At 36.0% G+C, this 20,631-nt stretch overlaps 1 protein-coding gene across 1 annotated transcript in view; it reads right to left on the reverse strand.

Annotated features, from left to right (window-relative positions):
• LOC143362346 (sperm-associated antigen 17) overlaps window positions 1–17,192 on the reverse strand; it is a 40,203-nt gene extending 23,011 nt beyond the window's left edge. Inside the window, exons 1-5 of the mRNA XM_076802409.1 lie at window positions 16,703–17,192; window positions 14,359–15,113; window positions 11,661–12,795; window positions 9,406–9,852; window positions 6,991–7,382 (exon numbers count right to left, since the gene is read on the reverse strand). Of these exons, the coding sequence (XP_076658524.1) occupies window positions 6,991–7,382; window positions 9,406–9,852; window positions 11,661–12,795; window positions 14,359–15,113; window positions 16,703–17,192 (3,219 nt within the window). The remainder of the gene's footprint in view (window positions 1–6,990; window positions 7,383–9,405; window positions 9,853–11,660; window positions 12,796–14,358; window positions 15,114–16,702) is intronic.
• Window positions 17,193–20,631: the final 3,439 nt, after the last annotated feature.

The following is a 20,631-nucleotide window of genomic DNA, read 5'->3' on the forward strand; positions in this document are numbered from 1 at the left end:
TTAATAAATGGTTGACAGAAACTTTGCACTAAGTTGCACTCGTTTCTCGAAATTTTTTGGTGTAGATAAAAATTTTGCCCAATTTCTGACCTTAACACGTTCACTGTCAAATTCCATAAAAATTGATGCATTTGGAAAAAGTCGGCTTTCATTGTCAAGAAAAACTCATACTTGTTTCCTTTTCTTCAGCGTTAGAAAATGATTAACAGTCGAACTGTGAACACAATATTACACATTACAAAACATTTCTACGCTGGAGAAATTAGTTTTGTAAATAAGTATACAGTGGGTCTATAAAGTGTTTGAACACGATTCAGGAAAAATTGATCATATTTAACCTGCAGTAATTTCGTGGGAAAACATTAGTACAGAAATGAATTCGGTCTCACTTTAAAGCTTGAAGCTTCTCTTTTCGAAGAACATTGATCATTTTCGAATACCATATTTTCGCATAACGTAGCGTACTGAAAAATGTTATCAATTAGCACCTCTGTAAAAATATTGGAAAGGGTCTAGCAGGATAAGAAGGGTCCAGCGGCCCCGGCCACAATTTTTATTGGTATTGTGTGAAAAACAATGGTTTTAGGTTGAAAGATAATCACCCAAAATTTTAAGTCGCTAACCCTTCATTTAAGGATAATATAAGGGTAAATACCCTTAACTGTATCATTTTTTTTCTCGGTTGTTAATTAAGATATTCAGATGGAAGAAAAACGAAAATATTCGAATTTACCTCCTTCATATCATATATTTTTTCACAATTGTGATCAAATTATTAAGGGTAGAAAAAATTATTTAATTTTTTAGGGATGGGGGTTGCATGCAACCCTTAGAGTGAACACTTCCAAAAAATTCAAGAACAATGTTCTGTTACCTATCTCATATATAGAAAAGTTTCAAGATGATCGGATTGGCGGAACATAGTTAAATATTGAAAAATAAATTAAATTACAGTATTATAATGTAGGGATAATACGGATTACGGAGGGATAATAATCATTCTTATCCTGCTAGGCCCTTTCTTTTCCGTAGTTGAATCCTCCACAGATTTAAAAATTGAAGCCTCTGTTTTGCAACGAGCTCTTAAAAATGGTTGAACTATTTTTTTTTTTAAGTTCAGTCGTATAAACTGTAAATTTGGCAGTACACCTTTCAAACCATTCACCATTCAAAGCTTAATAACACGGCTCCAAAAAATCGTACATAAAGTTTTTGTATGTCGGTGCAAAGGGGATACTTCAATCTTCAAAGAAATCGTGGATTCATCTGCGAAAAAAATTGTTTAATGTTCCTAGAGATGTTTTATTAATTGCATTTTCGAGGGGAATCATCGCCTCAGTTTTCCACCCATTACATCATGAAAAACGATCTTAGGTAAAAATGAATAGTAAACTGTGAATGTAGAAGTCTCAAGCTTTAAAATGCGATTAAATTCATTGTTGTACTATTATTTTTTTCAAACAAAATTATCAGAATTTAAATATCGACGGTTTTTCGCAAATAAGTATGTAACTTGGTGTTCAAATATTTTTCGGATCCACTGTGAATTATGCTCTTGATCTCCAGGATGTAAAAACTGAATATAATTTAAACAAAAATGATTAATCCTTATCCGCGTATCCAGGATAACATTAAATTACTAGTGGTTTATCGTGTGTTTATGTGAATCACTTAAACATAACAGAATTTCCGTCAATGCATCAAGTTCTTAATGATGCAAAATGAAGTTCAGACGTAATTGTCCCACATTATGCAAAATAATTGAATTATTGCATTTTGGAAGCCGCAGTTAGCAAATTCATCTGCAAACAAAATTCATCTCAATACATTTGTCGATATTTTCATGTTTTTAAGATTGAAAATTCACGCGTATTTTCAGAATATTTTACTAACGAACATTTCAATTTTCATGTTTGTGGCTAGATTTATTAACGTGTAAGGAACATAAAACTGCTGGCTGTATGTAAAAGTAGAGATATCTTTATGGCTAGATTTATTAACCATTAAGGAACATGAAACTACTGGCTGTATGTAAAAGTAGATGTTGTACAAGGTTCTCATGGTTTAGCCTTCCGTATGCTATGCCGAAGACATTCGTGACCTGTCGTGGGGATAAGCGAGCGACCGTCAATATGTACAATTTTATTCCGACATAAGATAACGCTTTTCATTTCCAAATAAGAAAATCGCTATTCCCTCTGCTTCTTCTTCATCCGAAATACGACAAAAGCCGCTCCCGAGCCATCGTTTTATATCGAAAAGAAATCGTAGTGAAATATCGGCGTGACACAATAGTCCCAATCGATGAATTAGGAGGAAAAAAGTTCAAAATTAAAGGTAACAAAACACACGTATCAGTGAATTTTTTATGTATTGTTCATCCCACATAGAGGCAACGTGACTTCTGGTATCAGTTTCATCAACCATGAAACAAATGGCGAAAGCAAATATTGCGTCGCATCGTATAATTGTTTTACATTTCTCGATCGCTTGTTGCAAAGTAGTGTATATGAAAACGTGTGTTCTGATTATCTGGCATTATAAATACTTTTATATTCATAATAATATGAATTCCGCAGTTGAAGGTAAATATAAAACTACTTTATTTCAATTTCGTGATTCATATTATTACTTCTACTTCGGAACATCTTCAATACATGGTATTCGTTTCTTTTGCAAGCTATTTCACGTTTTGTGGAGTGCAGAACCCAAGTTACTAAATGTTACTAATAGAAACTATTTTTAAGTAGGAGTAACATTCGAGAAACGTTATTGGACCCAATGCCCCAGAACCTTCACTTTATTGGAAACTAAATTAGAATCAGACAGATCCGTCATCGTTCCCTCAGGAAGACCACGAAAAAGATTTGAAGATTTATGTGCAAAATCTCAACGTTTTAAGGTTGCATCGCTAGTGGAAGATACTCAATTATCTTTGCATCTCCCAGGACAACGAGCAGCAGTTAAAATTGTTGGTCGCATAGTGCAATCTCCAACAGAAGCAGCTATAATGAAGAAAAGGTTGCAATATTCTGAAAATCAGACCAAAGGATTTTCATCCAATAAAGATCTGGCATTACTTCTAGATTTGAAGTTATCAAAACATTCATGTACGACACTTCGATTAGCGTGTTTAAGAAAAGGTTTTAATATATTTCCTTCTTAAAAATTGATACTAAAAGCTAAGACGGAATGCTGCCCAGGGAAGGAATCGTACAAAATAACGGAGACCTCAGCTTGTGTTGACTTACAATTGCTTACAAAACTGTTGAAAAATAGTTCAAAGCAACGAACAAATTTATCGATCGCACTCTATGGACGCTGCTTCTTCAGAAATTATATACAAATGGGGTTTCGATTGCAGCTCCAACCAAAGCCAATATAAACAAAAATTTATAAATTCTGAATGTATATGAATCACATCTTTCCATGTCCGCATTTGTACTTATCCAAATTAGAAGCTTCCTAACAGATCCAAACGGAGAATCGGTAATTTTGTGGAAAAATCCTCGACCAGGTTCAACTAGGTATTGTCGAAAGGAAATAATTCAAAAGCAGATTGATAATCTTTAGCCAACTACTGTCAAAATTCAAGGAGCCAATGTCAAGATTTGTCATGATTACTTATTTATAATGATTGACTTTCGATTAACGGTGAAACGTTTTAAACGTTTGTAGCTCATTACAACGTTAACCGATTTCAATGAAATTTTCAGTATGCATGTAAGTTACCGTTATCTGCAAAACACATTTCTTAAATCATTTCTTATTTCTTTCTTATTGTTGTAGGCTCAGATAAAAAAGTTGAAAAATTATCACTTTGTCATTCTTTTATCATACCAACCAATTGCAATCTAAAGAAATTTTTGTTTACTCATTGTCTAGCAAACTGGTCGGTCTAACGTAAAAAAAATTCAAGTCATTTGAACATCGTCACAGAAATGTTACCAGTGTGAAAACTAAATCAGGAAAAAATGGAGCAATCATATTTGGTCTATCAACCCTCACGCATGGATAAGGTTTTTCGAATGCCTCTTCATGTGTCCTATCGATTGGATATAAAGCAATGGCAAGTCAGTGGTGAAGAGGAGAAAAATCTACTGAAAAAGAGAAAAGATCACATAATAAAAAGATTTAGAGATGAAACTGGACTGTTGGTAGACCAAACAAAGCAAGGTCTCGGGTCTACCAATGATGGAGACAAAATGATTTTAGTATTTTTTCCACCTAAATTTTTTCCACCCTTCATGTCATTAGGCCTAGTTCCCGGCCGCAGAATCATACGGTCCCGGCAAGTATGAATAGACCCGTCGATAATTCGTGGATTGGGACCACTGTGGCGTGGGTCAGAAATGACTTCAGCATAGACCTAGAACTCGCAGGAGTCCGAGAGTTAATCAGAACATTTTACAGACATCCTATGTCAAAAACTGCCTTCAGTCGTGTGAACTAGAAAAGCAAGAAAGATTATTAATATATATAAAGGTAAAATTCCGATGCAAAAACTTCACTAGTCTTCTAACTCGCCAAAGTTGAATTTCGCAAAATCAACTTCCTTTTACAATAATTTAAATAAACATGGATCGCGTACAGGAAATATTCACCAAATTGTAAACATTAGTTGGTATCGTTGGGTCACCGAGTCTTTTTAACAGCTCGGAAAAACTAGAGCTGTTTGGTCCAAGTTTTAAAAAAGTTTTTGGTTTTTAAAGTGTACCTACTCACTTTTGTCCCTGACTGTATTTCTACAAGAGGAACACATATTTTGTTCATCAATGTTAGAAGAATCCTCAATCATTGCTACAAATACTGAATACTGTTCAGTGAATAGTACTGGTACAATGTCAAATTATTATTACAGTTAAATCGATATTCTGAATACGTTATTTATTTATTGCAAATAGTTCTGTGCTTGAGGGTTGTTTGTGTTTTCTCTATAAAAGCTTTTTTAGTAAACGTTCTAAGTAAATTGATTTCGCGGAACTTCCCGTTCCATGAAAACAGTCCCGAGGCTAACATTTCTTTCCATAAAAATTTCACTACAAAATATTTTCCTAAGTGAAGTATTGTGGATCCTAAATGTATTTGAACACTAAATTTCCGATTATCGCGAAATTTATGATATTTGAACTATGATAATTTCGTTTAAAAAAAAAAACAGTATAATAATAAATTTGGACACATTTTAGAGCCCATAGCCTCTATTTTCATAGTATCATTTCTCTAGGATATTTCTGCATACAATATAAATTTTCTTTGCTCGTCTGTGAAATTATTACAGACAAAGAAGTTCTAATTATTGTAATCGTGATGATAATCGTACGGCATGGAGTTTTATTTCGATGTAAGACGACGAGCAACGTCTCAAGAACGAAGTCAAGCCGAATAGGTACCACCATTCGAAATACGACGAAAGCCAGTACCGAGCCATTGCCTTATATCGGAATAAAATTGTGTACCAAACAGGCTATAAACTGTAATAGACAGCAACAAAGTAATAGAACTAACAGAATGTTTGAATATCAAAATTGTAATCACAAAAATGTAGAATTAAACAATACTTTTGTCCACCAAGATTGTTTACTCGTTTCACTGTTTTAGAGACACTACCAATTTTCTATCCCCTATTACAGTTTTCACGGTTCCATTCTTTGATAAAATGCAGCTGTTTATAGGAAATTCATTGTCGCTTTAAAATAAAATTTCAGTTTGTAAAAATTGTGGTGATCATCGTGTGCATTACTATTTAAACTTTCTTTTGTCCGCTATTGACAAGCAAATATGGAAACGACTGGTTCTTCGAATTCGACAAAATAAGAAGATTCTTTGGTAAATAAAATTGAATATACAAGCTCGAAGAATGTTAGTGAAGACAGAAGAAGAGTGCTAACAGTTAGTGTTAGCATTGGCTTCGATAAAGTTTCGGAGGACGAACTCAAATGCACTGAGGGAAACGGAGGAGGTTTTAAGTTTCCCGGAGATGTTCAAGTGACTCGGGGGAATATGAACGATCAAACGTGGACGTGTTAAGTGCTCGTAAAGCCTGGATTCTTTACTTATTGGATCAGATCGTTCTGGTGGACCGGCCAAAATGAAATTTAACGATCACTTGATTCACCGTCCTTGAAATCCGCCACGCAGAATCCCCCTGGTCCACTTCAGTCAATCGAGACTTGAAAGAAGTCGACGGTCTCCTTTTTCTTTTCCCCGGAAGGCTCGGTCCTTTGGCTGGTCTGTCACCTTTAAAAACGGAACGCGCACACTTGTAATCGGTCCGTTTTAATTTACAAATATTTGCGGCCTCGAGAACGTTCATTTCACACTTTATTCCTGTTTTCAAGTCATTCCCGAGACCTGGAACATGCTAAAACGCTCGTCGAATGTCATGTACTGGTAACTTAAACAAAATTATCGATGGCGAAGATCGAGTGCCGCAAATCTCACAGTTCAATTTAATACAGTAGAGCCTCCCGTATCCGAACCTCCATTACCCGACCGTTCCGTTATCTGAACAGCGTTTGACAGCGACGTTTGTATACAAGATATGCAGAGTGTTTCATTTTAATCAATAAATGCAATTATCTCCAGAACTATTCGTTATTTGAAAAAATGTCTCACGCAAAACTTTTTCTGTTTCGAGGAGGATTTATCCAATAAATTTCTCTTATCGATAACTGTTATAAGAGATCGAAATGAATTTCTCTCAACGATAACACTTGCCAACAAGAGAAAAACTCTTCGGTTACTTATAATCCTTATTTGTAACCCTTATTTGTTTTTCTTTTTGGTTATAACAGTCATGGTCTCTGGTTAACCTATTTATGTCGAGAAACTATTACTTTGAAAGATATTTTAATTTTAATATTGCGAATCCCTAGCATTGGTACATGAGCGTACACTCACGTAGTGTTCTATGACACGTGTTATTACCGAGGGGTCAATACTTTCGAAAATGTGAATAATTGAAATTTGCAAGCAATAATGAAATACCAATTGAACGCGGGGAACAAAAAGGATCAAATAAAAGAATTCATTGTGGATACCATTCTCGAAGCTTATTTCGTCGTCAGTCTTCTTGTTTTCGTTGTCTTGAAGCTGTTCGAAAGCTATACAAGTTACAATGTCTCCGTTTGGACGAAGAACGATAACCCTGCCGTCATCGAGGTACTTTAAAACAGTTCCGTTCCTGAGGAACTTTCGACAAACTTCGCGGATCCCTGTAGCGCTACTGCAACTATTCCTAATGTAGGATTGGCGGATGTAGAATGGATTCTCTTCGCTGTCTCCGATGACCGGTTCTATTAGCAATCCTGACGGCCATGAACCTCTGAAATCGAATCCTCTGTTTGACCAATTACTCGTGAAGCTAGGACTCTCTGTATCTGAACACGAAATAGGAGAGGATTACTTGGTAGAAAGACTCGAGATCACGAATCGGCATAAAGTATTTTTCGAATTGTCTTAAAAATAGTTTTGGATACTTCGTTTTGTTTACTAATCCCGTATTAAGTATTTGTGTACAGTAGGCGACAAAAGCGTTCGGATACCCTTTAAAAACAAATGACTTTTTAAAAATTGACCAAATGACTTGACTTTTTGTTTACTAGTTTATTAGTTTACTTTAATGTGTAAAAACTTATTTAAAAATTACTTTTGGTCGAAATTGTGAAGATAAAAATAAAGGTCACGATTTTTAACTTCTTTATCTCTTTTATCATTTTATTAAGGTTGTTATTGAGCCATACATGATTAAAAATGGCAAAAATTGCGAGATATTACGAATTAAATAAATCGCAAGCGCAAAATTTAAAAATTTTTAAATCTTCCAATGCCTATAGCTTTTCTATGCTTCAACAGATTCGATATAATCTAAAAAATTATATCATTTTCTATAAGAAATGTAAGTAAGTTAACCCTGCAAAGTGTTAGTTGCCATTTTATGGTAGCTATGGCTAGATCCATTCGAATTCTTACATATCAGTTTTCTTTCACATATTATTGATCCTACATAAGATTTAGAATGAAGAATCATCTTTTGACACCTTTGATTAATCAATGTTGATCCTTTCATTACAACGCAAACGTGTGTCTCTGGGTAAATATGGACCCAGATAAAAAATAGTGTGTGCGAAACCTTAAATGAGTAATAATATATATACAGCCAGTCTCATAATTGAAAAATGCAACTTTCACAATTTTTTTGATAATTCTGACTACACGCAATTTTTCCAAAATTTTCAATATATATTATCTAGTAAACTAATCCATCTAGCTTGGCAGAAAAACTGAAGTCGTTTGGTCCATTTGTAAAAAAGTTATTCGGATTTAAAATGTGTGCCATCAATTGTGAGACTGACTGTATTTTTAGCCTAACTAATGCAGAGTTACTAACTCTTATTTTCTTTCTTATTTAACATTAAATGACTTTTTATTACAGATGGTTAAAAGCATCCACTGTATTATACCAAAAAAAAAGGAAACATACGACGTCATGAAAAAAAAATGTAGTTAATGTTGAAATTTCGGAAAATTTTACACTGATATCAAATTATTACTGAAATGTTTTATTCTCCTTAAGATTTCATAAATTTTATGAATAACTGCCATTATTAAAGTACCACACAGAAAATCTTCAAAACATTGTACCTACGTACGCTGCAGAATTTAATGAATTACAAGATAATGATTTCTTCTAGTCTACCTGCAAAAATATTTTGTGCCAACTTCTACGAAAGATCAAAATACTATGAAAACAGTACTCGTAGTTCTTCTTTTGTTAGCGGTGATTCTATAAAGTTTACTGCTATATTTAATTACTGCAATGTATTTTTCGTTTTGTACTCAAAATTAACAAATCGGATTTCAGTTATAATTTCACATTTTAAACAGAATATGAGTACAATCAGTTCTTACAGCATAAACAGAAAGAAATCGAACATTTTATAATATGCCAACCCAAGGATAAGTAAATGTTCACCCTGAAGAACGTATGGAAGAATGGTTGATCCTTGTAACTTTTATACATATACAAATTAATTCGTGGCTCTCGCAATCAATCATCTGTAACTTCGTTTTATATCCAAACTTGTTACTAGGTACATCAGTCACCTGTAAAATGGCGTAACTGTATGGTGGAGATTATTTTCAAGACTCGAATATGTTTTGATCGTTTGGAAATGAACAACGAAATGAAAGCAAGGCCACGATTTTAATTTGTACACCTAATATTGCAGCACTTAGTATTACAACATTACTGTATTTAGAAAATTTATATTATTCACAAATTTCTATTTGGTAAAAGTTACTTTCACACGAGAATTGATAGAAGTACTTTATCTACTTATAAACATGTCATACATTCTGAGATTAGAAATGTCTATTTTGGAAGAATTAAAATAATCTTACCGCCTAATTTCGACAGTTTCTCGAAGGCAAGAACGATTCCCAGAGGGCTGGTCAAATGAAACACCTCCGCGATTTTCGGGTTGTTTATTCGATGGAACAAATACAGGCTGTAGTCTTGAATAGTAACTGTGATGCGTACATCCTTGTTCTTGTAAAGCCAATCATCCATTTCGACCTTAACGCGCGCACCGTCCGCCGAGAGAAACACAGTTTTGCGATTTCTTACGTGCACTCGCAATCTTCCTAGATCATAGCCAATGAATTCGTAACTAGCTTCTTCTTGGATGGTATGATATGACCGACTTTTCTTCGAGATTCTACTCGAAGCGTCGTCTACATTTGACTTCGTGTCTTTTAGCTTCTTCTTTTTCACCGATTTCTTTTTCCCGCCCCTCTCCATCTCCGATTCTTCGGAGGTCTCGTCAATTGCCGAAAGCAAATCTGGGTCTGTATAAGAAATGTTTTTAGTTCATATAATTCTTTCCAGAATTTTTAATCTTCATAGGCCACTCATTTTTCATTTCACTTAGTGTCGACTATACAGGGTGTTCTGAAATTCATTAGCCCCCTTTTTCTCATAAACGGTCAGTATTAGAAAAAAATGTTCATATCATTCTTTTCAGAATTTTTAATCTTCATAGGCTACTCATTTTTCATTTCACTTAGTTTCGACTATACAGGGTGTTCAGAGATTTATTTGCACTCGTTTCTTTCGTAAACGATAGTACTAGAACAAAATGTTACCGGCAAAAATATTTCCGTTTTCTATGAATTATGCAATAATGTATATCAATTTTTGATATCTTCAATACTTTTCGAGAAACGAAGATAACCTTCAGTTTTTTTTCATTCAATACTAAAAATGTTTTTATACCATATTAAAGCGTATGCCAAGACAAATTTATTCATGTGCATGACCGTGACCTCCAAGGTCAAATGTATTACTACATTTACCGGTATTTCTTATTAATACGTTCGTTATCAGCATCACACACTACGGCGGCTACAATCTTGTGTTACACGTGTTATAATTTAAAATACTGATACGCACAAAATTAATTTGATTTTCTTTAACACATGCTATTATTCATAACTTTTCTGTAACAATATCTTTTGTCATATTTTACAAGAGCATTTAATGGAATATTGTAACTATGACGGTTATTACTGAAATAAATACTGGTAGCGAAGGCATCAAACAGATACGATTTACAGTATCTAGAGACAAAAAAATAGGCTAGAAATAATATTTAGTGGGTTTAAAAGATTTTCAGAATTTCGTTTAACCTCTGCAGGGATACTGGCACATACGTATACATTTATTTTATTTTTAAATTAAAATTAATCTAAGTAAAACAAAATTAGTATTTGTTGGGAACACCAGAATCTCTCAATGATAAAAAAAAATCAGTGTTTGGAAGCACTGATAATATTTTAATCAAACAGGGAATTATTATATATCTTTTCTTTTCACTTTAAGAAGTTCGCCCGTGAAGAGGATAAACAGACATTTTCACAGAGGAAGAATAAGCTTGTTGTTGTATTTATGCTTTCTTTATTTTACCCGCTTTCTGTGGCCGAGGGGAGGATATTGATTTCCGTTTAGAGAGTGTCTCATCTAGAGCAGAGTGCAGTTACGTCTTATCTTCTCTAATTATTCTCCTTAGAGAATTGTCGTTCTAATTAACCACAAAACGTATATTCGTATTGTTCGTTTGTATCAATATATAAAGAAAACGTAAGACAATTTTATACTGATAACAAACATGTTTTCCTCAAGACCATATCGTTTCAACTTGTGATTATACCCTACATGTGAATGAATCATTTACAATTTATACCAAAATTAATCAAATTCATCGATGATTTCTATTTTTTATCACATTCAAATTTTCAAAATGCATAGAAAACTATCGTTTTTCAAGCTGTTTCTTTTTATGGCAGGAACATATAAAAATAAAAATAAAAATACTTTTCATTACATTTCACGTGGACAGGAAAGAAGAAATTGTTGTTAGATGAAAGTAGAGTTTTGGAGAGTAATAGGAAAAGCGCGTCTAATAACAGAGTTAAGAATGCAACAAAGCGAGATAAAAAAAGGAAAACTATATTATGTAATATTGCGAAATTTTTAGAAGAGTCTCGTCCGATTGATAATACGACAAGTCTAAAAGACGCTCGGTTTAAATAAAGATTCTTAGGCTTGAACATTACGAACAGAACTATTGATATAACTGAATAAAATTGCGACGAACCTGCTTTTCGTTTGGCGAGGTCCTCGGCTTTGAGGGACCAAGGCAGGATAAAGTCCTCGTCGGTAAATAGCAGCTTTTCATCGCTAAGTTCCGTCGCCCTCTTCATTAATCTTTTCAGCGACTCGCTGGTCAGCAATCTGTACATCTCTTCCTCCCGGCGTATCCAATCTTGTTCTTCAGGCACAACGTGCTCGCAGAAGTCACGAAGTCTCACCGGTGTCCGAATACTGCACATTCTTTCTTCTTCGTGCACCCCATCAGCTTTCCACTCGTCGTGGAAGTGCAGCAGCACGGAATCCGTCGGCTCGAAATAAACTATGCTGTAGCTATCGTACTTGGACAAACATCGTTGAACGCGTTGCAGAAAAACCGATTTTGGTAATAGTTCTACATCGTTCAACTCATTCAATCCGTCCGTGTACTTATACTTCAAGCTGAACACATTCTCCTCCAAATAGCCAGGGACCAACAGCTCTCGAGGGTCTATGATCATGAACAACGGAGCACAATCGACGAGAAACGGCAAGCTTTTGCCATATTCGATGTTGCCATCGCTGTAGAACTGTATTCGTTCGTCCTTAAACGTGAAATTTGGGACCGACTTGCTCCGTCTCGTTAAACTCGGAGGCTGATTGATACTTAGAAAACTTGTCGTTTTGTCTTCTTCCAGGCTGCTATCCACGGGTCGAATCAAGTCTCGAGACGACTCGAATATCATTTTGTCAAACATTAAAACGTGCAAACAGTGAACGACTTCCTCGCTGCTGGCAATGATGTCCAAGTGCCGACGAATTTTATCGATATGTCGGACGTACTCGTCGCGATTCTTCTTGGTAATTTTGTGCTCTTTGTGGAAATCCATAATCTTTGGGTGCCAGAAGATGCGCAAGATGTTTTCGACAAAGTCGGTCGGGTCCAGGACGAGCGAATTTGTACAGTCGTCGAAGAAACGAGTAATTTCGGTCAGGGCATCTTCTCGGAGAACTAATTCGATATGGGTGATCGGTTCTTTTTCGCCGCTGTTACTGTCTGTTTGGTCCAAATTATATTTCGAGTTGAGTGTCCGTAGTGTTTCCTCGACAATCGTGCCATGGTCTTTTGTCGCTTTAAGTTCCTCTTGCGTGTCGGTCTTCACCTATTTTATACTCTTTGATATATTAGAACTAAGGGTGTGCCAGACATTTTCGGGAATCCCGATTCTGTGCCCAGAATTTTTTAACTTTTTTATATAATCCTGCAGATTTTGACGAGAAAATGCAAAAAATCCAAGTTTTAATGTTGGGAATTCACTGGTTCAAAAGTTATGCATGTTTAAAGTTGAGCGATTTTAAGCGTTTTTGACAAGCGAGCTTCACAGCCGGCCCTCTCTCTCTATCTCTCGATGTTCGTGAACAAACACAACCTCAAGACCAACATGGCGTCGCCCTTTTGGTATATTCTCGTTAAAATCTACAAAGAAAAAAGTTAAACATTTCTGGGTTGCTAAGGTCAAGTTTAACCAATCCCTAACCTTAAAACTTGGGTTTTTGGCATTTTCTCGTTAAAATCTACGGGATTATACAAAAAAGTTAAAAATTTCTAGGCAAAGAAGCGGGATTTCCGAAAATGTCGGTTTATCCCAAAGTATCGGGTTATCCGAAAATGTCGGGTTACCCGAGCATTCATATGATACGTGTACGCTCCCGATTTTTTTGCAAGTCCGACCTGAACCCGAAATCTCGGGTACCCACACCCCCCTAAAAAATGTCACAGCAGCGAATATGACAAAGGCTACGTTGTTTAAATACCAAGTTTGCAAGACTAGTTGATAACCTACCTACGGATGGCATTGTATGTTGAACCAATAATTAACAATTTGTCATTCATTTGACAGGACAAACTATTCCGAAAACAAAAGTTTAACTGTTTTAGAAGTACACTTCCGAATCTTTTTGACTTGAATATATAACATACAATGATGAGTAGACTGATTGATTTTTATGCAAAATAGAAATTTTCGAAATAACAGTTTTGGTATAAATAATTTTTTATTGTTATTCACATGAAGTTATACAAACGTGCAACATAAAAACTTTTATTATGGAAAGCATTGTGCAAAACTGCATCAATCAATACTTTTCGTTACAGGATGACAAAGAAACATTCATAACTTTAAAAACTTCAGTAGGATAACGTAGGTGCCTACATTATGCAAAATATTTCTGTTACGTTTACGTTTTGTATAGCTCGATGTTATTAATAACAAGAAAATTATTTATACCGAATTTGTGGTGATTGGTACAGACTCATTACTATAGCTTGACAATATTTCATGTGGTACAGTTTTCTTTCGATATAAGACGACGATGTTTTTGTTCGCAACAAGAAAATCTTCATCCCCTCTTCTTCCTTTGAAGTTGTCCGCTCGATGCCGCTTAGTGCCAGAACGAGTGGGTATGTCGTATTCCAACCTTTTCCAATGAAATATATTGCTGGTACCCTCATCCCAAATACGACGAAAGCCGTCCCAAGCCATCGTCTTATATCGAGAGAAAACTGAAGTAAAGCTTTTACCTCCATGGCGAGGTGCAGAATCATGCACAAAAATAATAAGAATTTCAAATAACTGGATTCAAAAATCATACATTTACTTCGAGTGTCCTAATAATTTGAGCACCCGCTGTATCTAGGAATATGAAACAGCATAAACGAAGCATACTTGTTGACCGTTAGGAGCATCCGTTCCGATGATCGCCCCCTCGATCAGGTTTCCCCTGTCGTTCGCATCGATTTGAGCCAGAATCGCAAACAGTATCAACGGGAGGGAAATGCATTCCTGCGGGACAGCGTCTAACAGCGCCTTGTAAGTCTCCGTGGCGCATTTCCTCTCGGCGTCATCGACTACAGCCGTCTCGATCCTCATGCTCTTCAAATAATTCCTGTGTTGTCGATAAAGATCATAGAGATCGTACATAAAATACGAAACCTGATCGTACAGATCCTTCTTGAGATGTTCGTATTCGTCGTCGTGGAAAATCTCGGGCAACTCCGGCGGACGGAAAAGTAGGATTGCGACATCGAGGAGAGCCGGATGCGCTTCCGGATCCATCATTCTTGTCTCGATCGTCGACCAGAAACGGAACAGATCGAATATGCTGCTGTTATATACACTGAAACGGTACATGTTTCGAGTTTTCTCGAACTCTTGGATGGTCCTGTACTCCGCCAGCCGAACCAAATCTCTGTTTGATCTCTTTATCCGCATTATGAAGCTTAAAGGCACACCGGCGTTTATTAAATACTCCGGCAGGTCCGGATCGTGGAAGCCTGAGAGAATTATATAGAGATTTGGACCATTAAGGGGCGCGTCGTCCACATACACCATATCCCGCCATTCCTCCCCACGCTTTCGCAGTCTCGTGATCGCTTTATTGTTCAGTTTTTCTGCGTTGAATGACTTCGTTCCCGGTTGACCTAATTGGTTCCAAATCGAATTAGCAGGACTTAAAACGGTTCCGAAGGTACTTTCAATGTGTTATACTGTTACATGTGAAATTTCCGATTTTAGGATGCAAATTTTATGCAGCGTTTTGGCCAAGAAATAATGTTACAGTAAACCCTTGAATAATGAGGTTCCACCAACGGAATATGTATAAGATATTTTTTAATATCCTCATAATTATATAAAAAAAGTAATGTTGCATTATCAGTATCACATCACATTACAATGGAAATTTCTATTAATTTCTAATTAATTTATTAGTTTCTATAAGGAATCATGAAATTGATGAATCAATTTAATTGTACATGTAGTTTAAACAAATTAGTTTTCAGAATTCAACATACTTCCTTAATAACATAATGCAGCTAGGGAATGTATCCCGAAAATAAACATAAAATCTAAAAAAAAAGTTGTTGTTGAACAGACATTTTTATTATTTTGCTCACCTCTAGAAACGACTTTTCAAACATGTACAAACAGCAAACAGTAAACATCATACAACTGATAATAGTATGTTCATCTTAATTAGATCTACAAGATCTGAACAATTTTTAAATAAATATGAATTAGTATATTAAAAGCATTTTGCTCTCTTTAATTATTGTTTAAATATGTTCCAATATTTTTAATTTTATAAAAAGATACACCGTTGTATTTAGAAGAGTCTGTAAAATCCTGCTATGTAAGAATCATTCCTATAACTTTTATAGATACAGCACGAAAATTCTTCAAATTGAAAATTTAACTCAATTAGAAAGAAAATTCAGAAGAACTAAGGATAATGGAGAAAAAACGACTTTTAAAATCTATAAGAATCAATTACTGGTTATCAAAATGCAAAAAATAGGTTTTTTGAACAATATAATAAATATAATGGTTGTTGATGTTGCAACCTTAAAGACCAAACTGATAGAAATTTATCCAAGATGTACAGGGTGTCCCATTTGAAGTGAACCACCGGAATATCTCTTAAATTATTTATGTCATCGAAAACTGTTTCAAACAAAAGTTATATGGTCTCAAGGGCGACATAGTTCTATGTTGATGGTTTTTCTGTAGGTGATGAGGTAAAGGAGATGTGCAGGTCACTTTCAACTTTTTTAATGGAATCATGTATTTTTTAATACACCAATCGATATAGTTTATTATTTCCCATAAAAAATGATTATTCATCTTATACTGAAAAATCATTAGTCTAGGTGGATTTCAGTTGTGATACAACGAAATGTTCATCGCAATAAAATGTCGCCCTTCAGTTTGTGTTACTTCGTATTTTTTAGTGTTCATAAAAATTATTTATTCTCTTAACATTTTCATCGTGAGTGACTCTGCATGTTATTTTACTGATTAAAATTTGTCGACACCACATTTAAACTGAAAATAATGACAAAATATTGTTGTGGCAAATAACGATTCAACATAAAGAATCAATATAAAGAAATAAAAAATTACAAAATACGCTTTAAAGGAGATCAAAATTATTAATGTCTTTCGAACTTAGAATCCATTATAATTCATTCATTGTCTATTCGAACACTGTTTTAATAGAATTGACTCATACCCCAGTCAGCCACGGTCTGCATAATCCTATACTCTTCATCGATCTCCTGTTCGAGGTCAGCCATCCTTTTCACAATACCAATCGTTTCTTCTTTGATTCGATAGATCAAAAGCTTGATGATTTGAGCCACCAACCAAGCTGGTATTACAACATTTTCGTCGCTTAAAAGCTTGCTAGCATAGTGACAAACGCCCTGGATAGTTGGACATTTGTCTGGGCTCGGTTTTGATAACATTTTCACGCTGGCCAGCATTTGTCGGCAGCTCAGGCTGTAAATAGCTTTTCGCTTGCCCTCTTCAGCAGCAGTGTTGAAAAGCGACACGCACCTGGAGTGCTCAGTAGTCGTTTCAACCATCATGGTTACGATGCACCACCAGTTGTCGTCGTTTATGGTGATTGCCTCCAATTCGGCACGCCATGAGTTTTCATCTGCTGGTTTGGTCTCCTTTCCAGATGCTTGCGTCTTTGGCACACCTTTCCTCTTTTTCATTGTTAACTAGTTTAACGGACCAACCTAAAACATGTGTTTTGGCCTCTATGTCATACGATAGCGAATCGATCGGAAAACAAGTGATGAGTGCTTTAAGAAAAGTTTTCTACAGAGAGTAATATTAGTTAATAATTGGAGCAATGCAATTCCTCCTCATGGACGCACGGGGAAATCGTTATTGAAATTAGTTAACATTTACATTGTTGTAATTTTGACGAATGTGCACTTAGCAGTACAGTAGACAACATTATCCATCAAATACATAGTTAAAAAATATATTTTTTTGTAAACTATATTAGCTTTACTAATTTAATCACCCACAGCAAAATAAAAAATTTAGAATCTAGTGTTCAATATTAAAAATGTATGATATTGAAATCATGATGGCTGTTTTTAATACCAGATATACCAAAGAGATCAAAATAATTTATTTCAGTTATAGAATATAAGCTATTTTACATAATAGAATCAGATGTAATCGGTTTGACGCCTTGGAATGTCTACTATTAAAGGAAATATGAGTACAGATGCTGTACTAAAGTATAATGATATTAATTATATGTCTTAATGATTGTAAAAGTAGATTAGTAATCATTCATTTTTCATAATAAAACGTTTTTGTTATTTTTGATTTGTTTAACTGATTAAAAATCCCACTTCACCCAACAATTATCGATAACTCGAATAGTTGAACTTTTTATTATTTTTATTATTACTTATTCTGACTACGCATGGAGTAATAAAGTTTCATTTTATAACATTAATTAGTTGCTATGTTAACCCACTTTCATAATAGCTAGAATTTATGATTTAAGAAATATATAAAATCTGCTATATACGCGCCGATCATAATTGACAAAATGTGATTGTAGCAAAACAGAAATTATTTACATATTTACAGGAAAATAAAACTATTCGAACTTGCATAAGGAAAGTATAAATACAAACATGTTAAGTAATCAATAACTACTTCGCTTATTAGCCAAAGACAAAGTAATTTTGTTGTGAGAAAAATAAATTTTAAATAAACGAAAAATAAAGAAATTGTTTATCTAAAGGTTGAAGGGGTAAATCAAAGGGGAAAAATTAAGGAAAAGAAGTTGACTGCCTTATCGACCTAGAAATATATGACTGATTATAGCGCTCTCTTCTCTCTTTAACGGTCAGTCCAAGAACTATTCGTTGAAATAGTATTGGCACAGACGAGGTATAGGAGTAGACCAATCACCATATGGGGTTTCGTGTCGCACGATCAGAAATATTGACATCGTTAACAACAACTAGATTTCTTACGCCCTCAACTCTGACGAACGATAAATGTTGCTACTAGATCCACGAGAACCTTCAACTATACAGGGTGTTCATGTTATTACTAGCCAGCGTTTTTATTGTAAATAGTAAATATTAGGAAAAAATGAAAGATGAAAAAGTAGTACTGTTTTTTATGCGCAACACAATTGCGTATGTAATTTTGTTGTGTTTATACTATTTTGTTAGATATGAAGGTGACCTTCAATTTTTTAAATGGAATCCTGTATATTTTTTTATACCACATGAAAGCGTGTGTCTAGACGAATTCATCCGCATACTGTACAGTGACCTTCAAGGTCATGCAAGGTCAGAAATGGAAGAAATATTTTGAATATTCCATACCAATGTGTTTACAAGTATTCCTTATTCATGCGAATCAGATGATGTTGGTATTCACTATCAGTGTGTTTACTTCTAGTTTCTACTATGACGAGACAATTTCAGTATTACTTCCGAAACCGGAGTTATCAGATTTTACAGGGTGTTCACGATAATTTGTACCAGCGTTTTTTTCGTAAATGGTAAACATTAGAAAAAAACCGAAGAGGAGATAGTTGTAGTATATTTTACTAGCAATATGATAGCGTATCTCAATTTTTTGTATTTTTAATATTTTTCTAGAAACAAAGGTAACCTTCATCTCTTTAAATGGAATGCTACATATTTGTTTACATCAAATAAAAACGGACATTGAGACGAGTATAACCATGTAGAATACTATGGTCTTCAGGGTCATACAAGGGCAGAAATAAAACAAATAGATTTAATATTTCGTAGTATTGTATTTATTCGTTTAATGTTGCGGACGAAATAGCGTTTTTTTTTATATTCGTGTGTGTTCGACGTCCGTAAACGCATTTAGGGTTCTCCCCTCGTAAAATTTTTATTGTAATGTTTCTTGTAATGTTTCTTTATTATAATATATCTTAAAATTACTATGTAGTTGCGGTAACAACGACGTTTGGTGTGTTTTTTTTTGCGGTTTAGAATATCGTTTGTGTTGGCTTTAGTTATAAGTAATGTGTTATATGGCTTGTATGAATGATGATTGTACAAGGGTGTGCTGGGAGAGAGAACGAAACTGTTATGTTTACAAGTCTCCTAAAAAGGAAATTTTCACTGGCATCGCGAAACATGTGTGCGGCATTCAAACGGTCGAAATACAAAACATGTACAGGCTGCGTGGTAAGGTCGTTGTCACCAGCGATCTAGGCCCGTTTATGACCCAAGGAGGAGGGTGCGACCACCCTTCTGTGAATTGGGGCAACATGCACGGTAAGACCTGAAGGGTTGACCGGGGCCGGTAGGCCTGCGAAGCCGGCGGGGAGCGGTCCGCGCCAAAGTGAACATAATAGTCGTTTAGACAGGAATTTTCGAGTTGTATTCATTAACCCCTTTTTTCGTGGGGAAAATGTCTTTACGCATACCCCGGCTCCCCCCATGGACTACCCCTGGGGAAAGTCCCAAAGGCTACCCACTAAAAAACCCACGCCCACCTAATCTAAAGGGGGAGGTGCCTGGATCACGCGAGTACTCAACAGGACACCTTCCAGCTAACATCACACCCCATGGGGCTTAGCCTCCCCCATTGCCTACACTATAAGACCCCGCCCGGTGTCACCATCCCTGGAGCCTTCGGATTGGGCTTCCCGAGCCCCAGGCCCCACCCGCCCACTGCGGCTCTCAGGACACGGCGCGGCTCGGCCAAGCTGGGCACTCCTCTAGGGTATGCCGCGCCGTGTCGACGTCTTCACCGCAGTGGTGGCACTGCGCCGTCGGCTCCCTCCCCATCCTGTGCAGGTACTCTCCGAAGCACCCGTTGCCGGAGACCACCTGCGTGAGGCGGAAGATCAACCTTCCCCGCCTCCTGCACCACATATGAAATATAGGCAGAAGGGCCAACAGCGCCCTCCACTCCGAAAATGCTTCCGTCCGAGCCTGGCGATTCTGGCCCTCGAGCTCCAACTCTTCCTCGCGCGTGAGTTCCACCCCCGGCGGGCGGCGGAAGGAGCGGGCGATGTGGTATAGTTTCGCTCGCTCCGCCGCCACCACATGGAAGGGTGGAATCACGGCGAGGAGTCCCGCCCCCTCGGCGGAGATGGTGCGGTAACCCCGTATGGCCCGCAGG

This window comes from Halictus rubicundus, chromosome 2, assembly GCF_050948215.1.
Source record: "Halictus rubicundus isolate RS-2024b chromosome 2, iyHalRubi1_principal, whole genome shotgun sequence".
NCBI classification, from domain to species: Eukaryota; Metazoa; Arthropoda; class Insecta; order Hymenoptera; family Halictidae; genus Halictus; species Halictus rubicundus.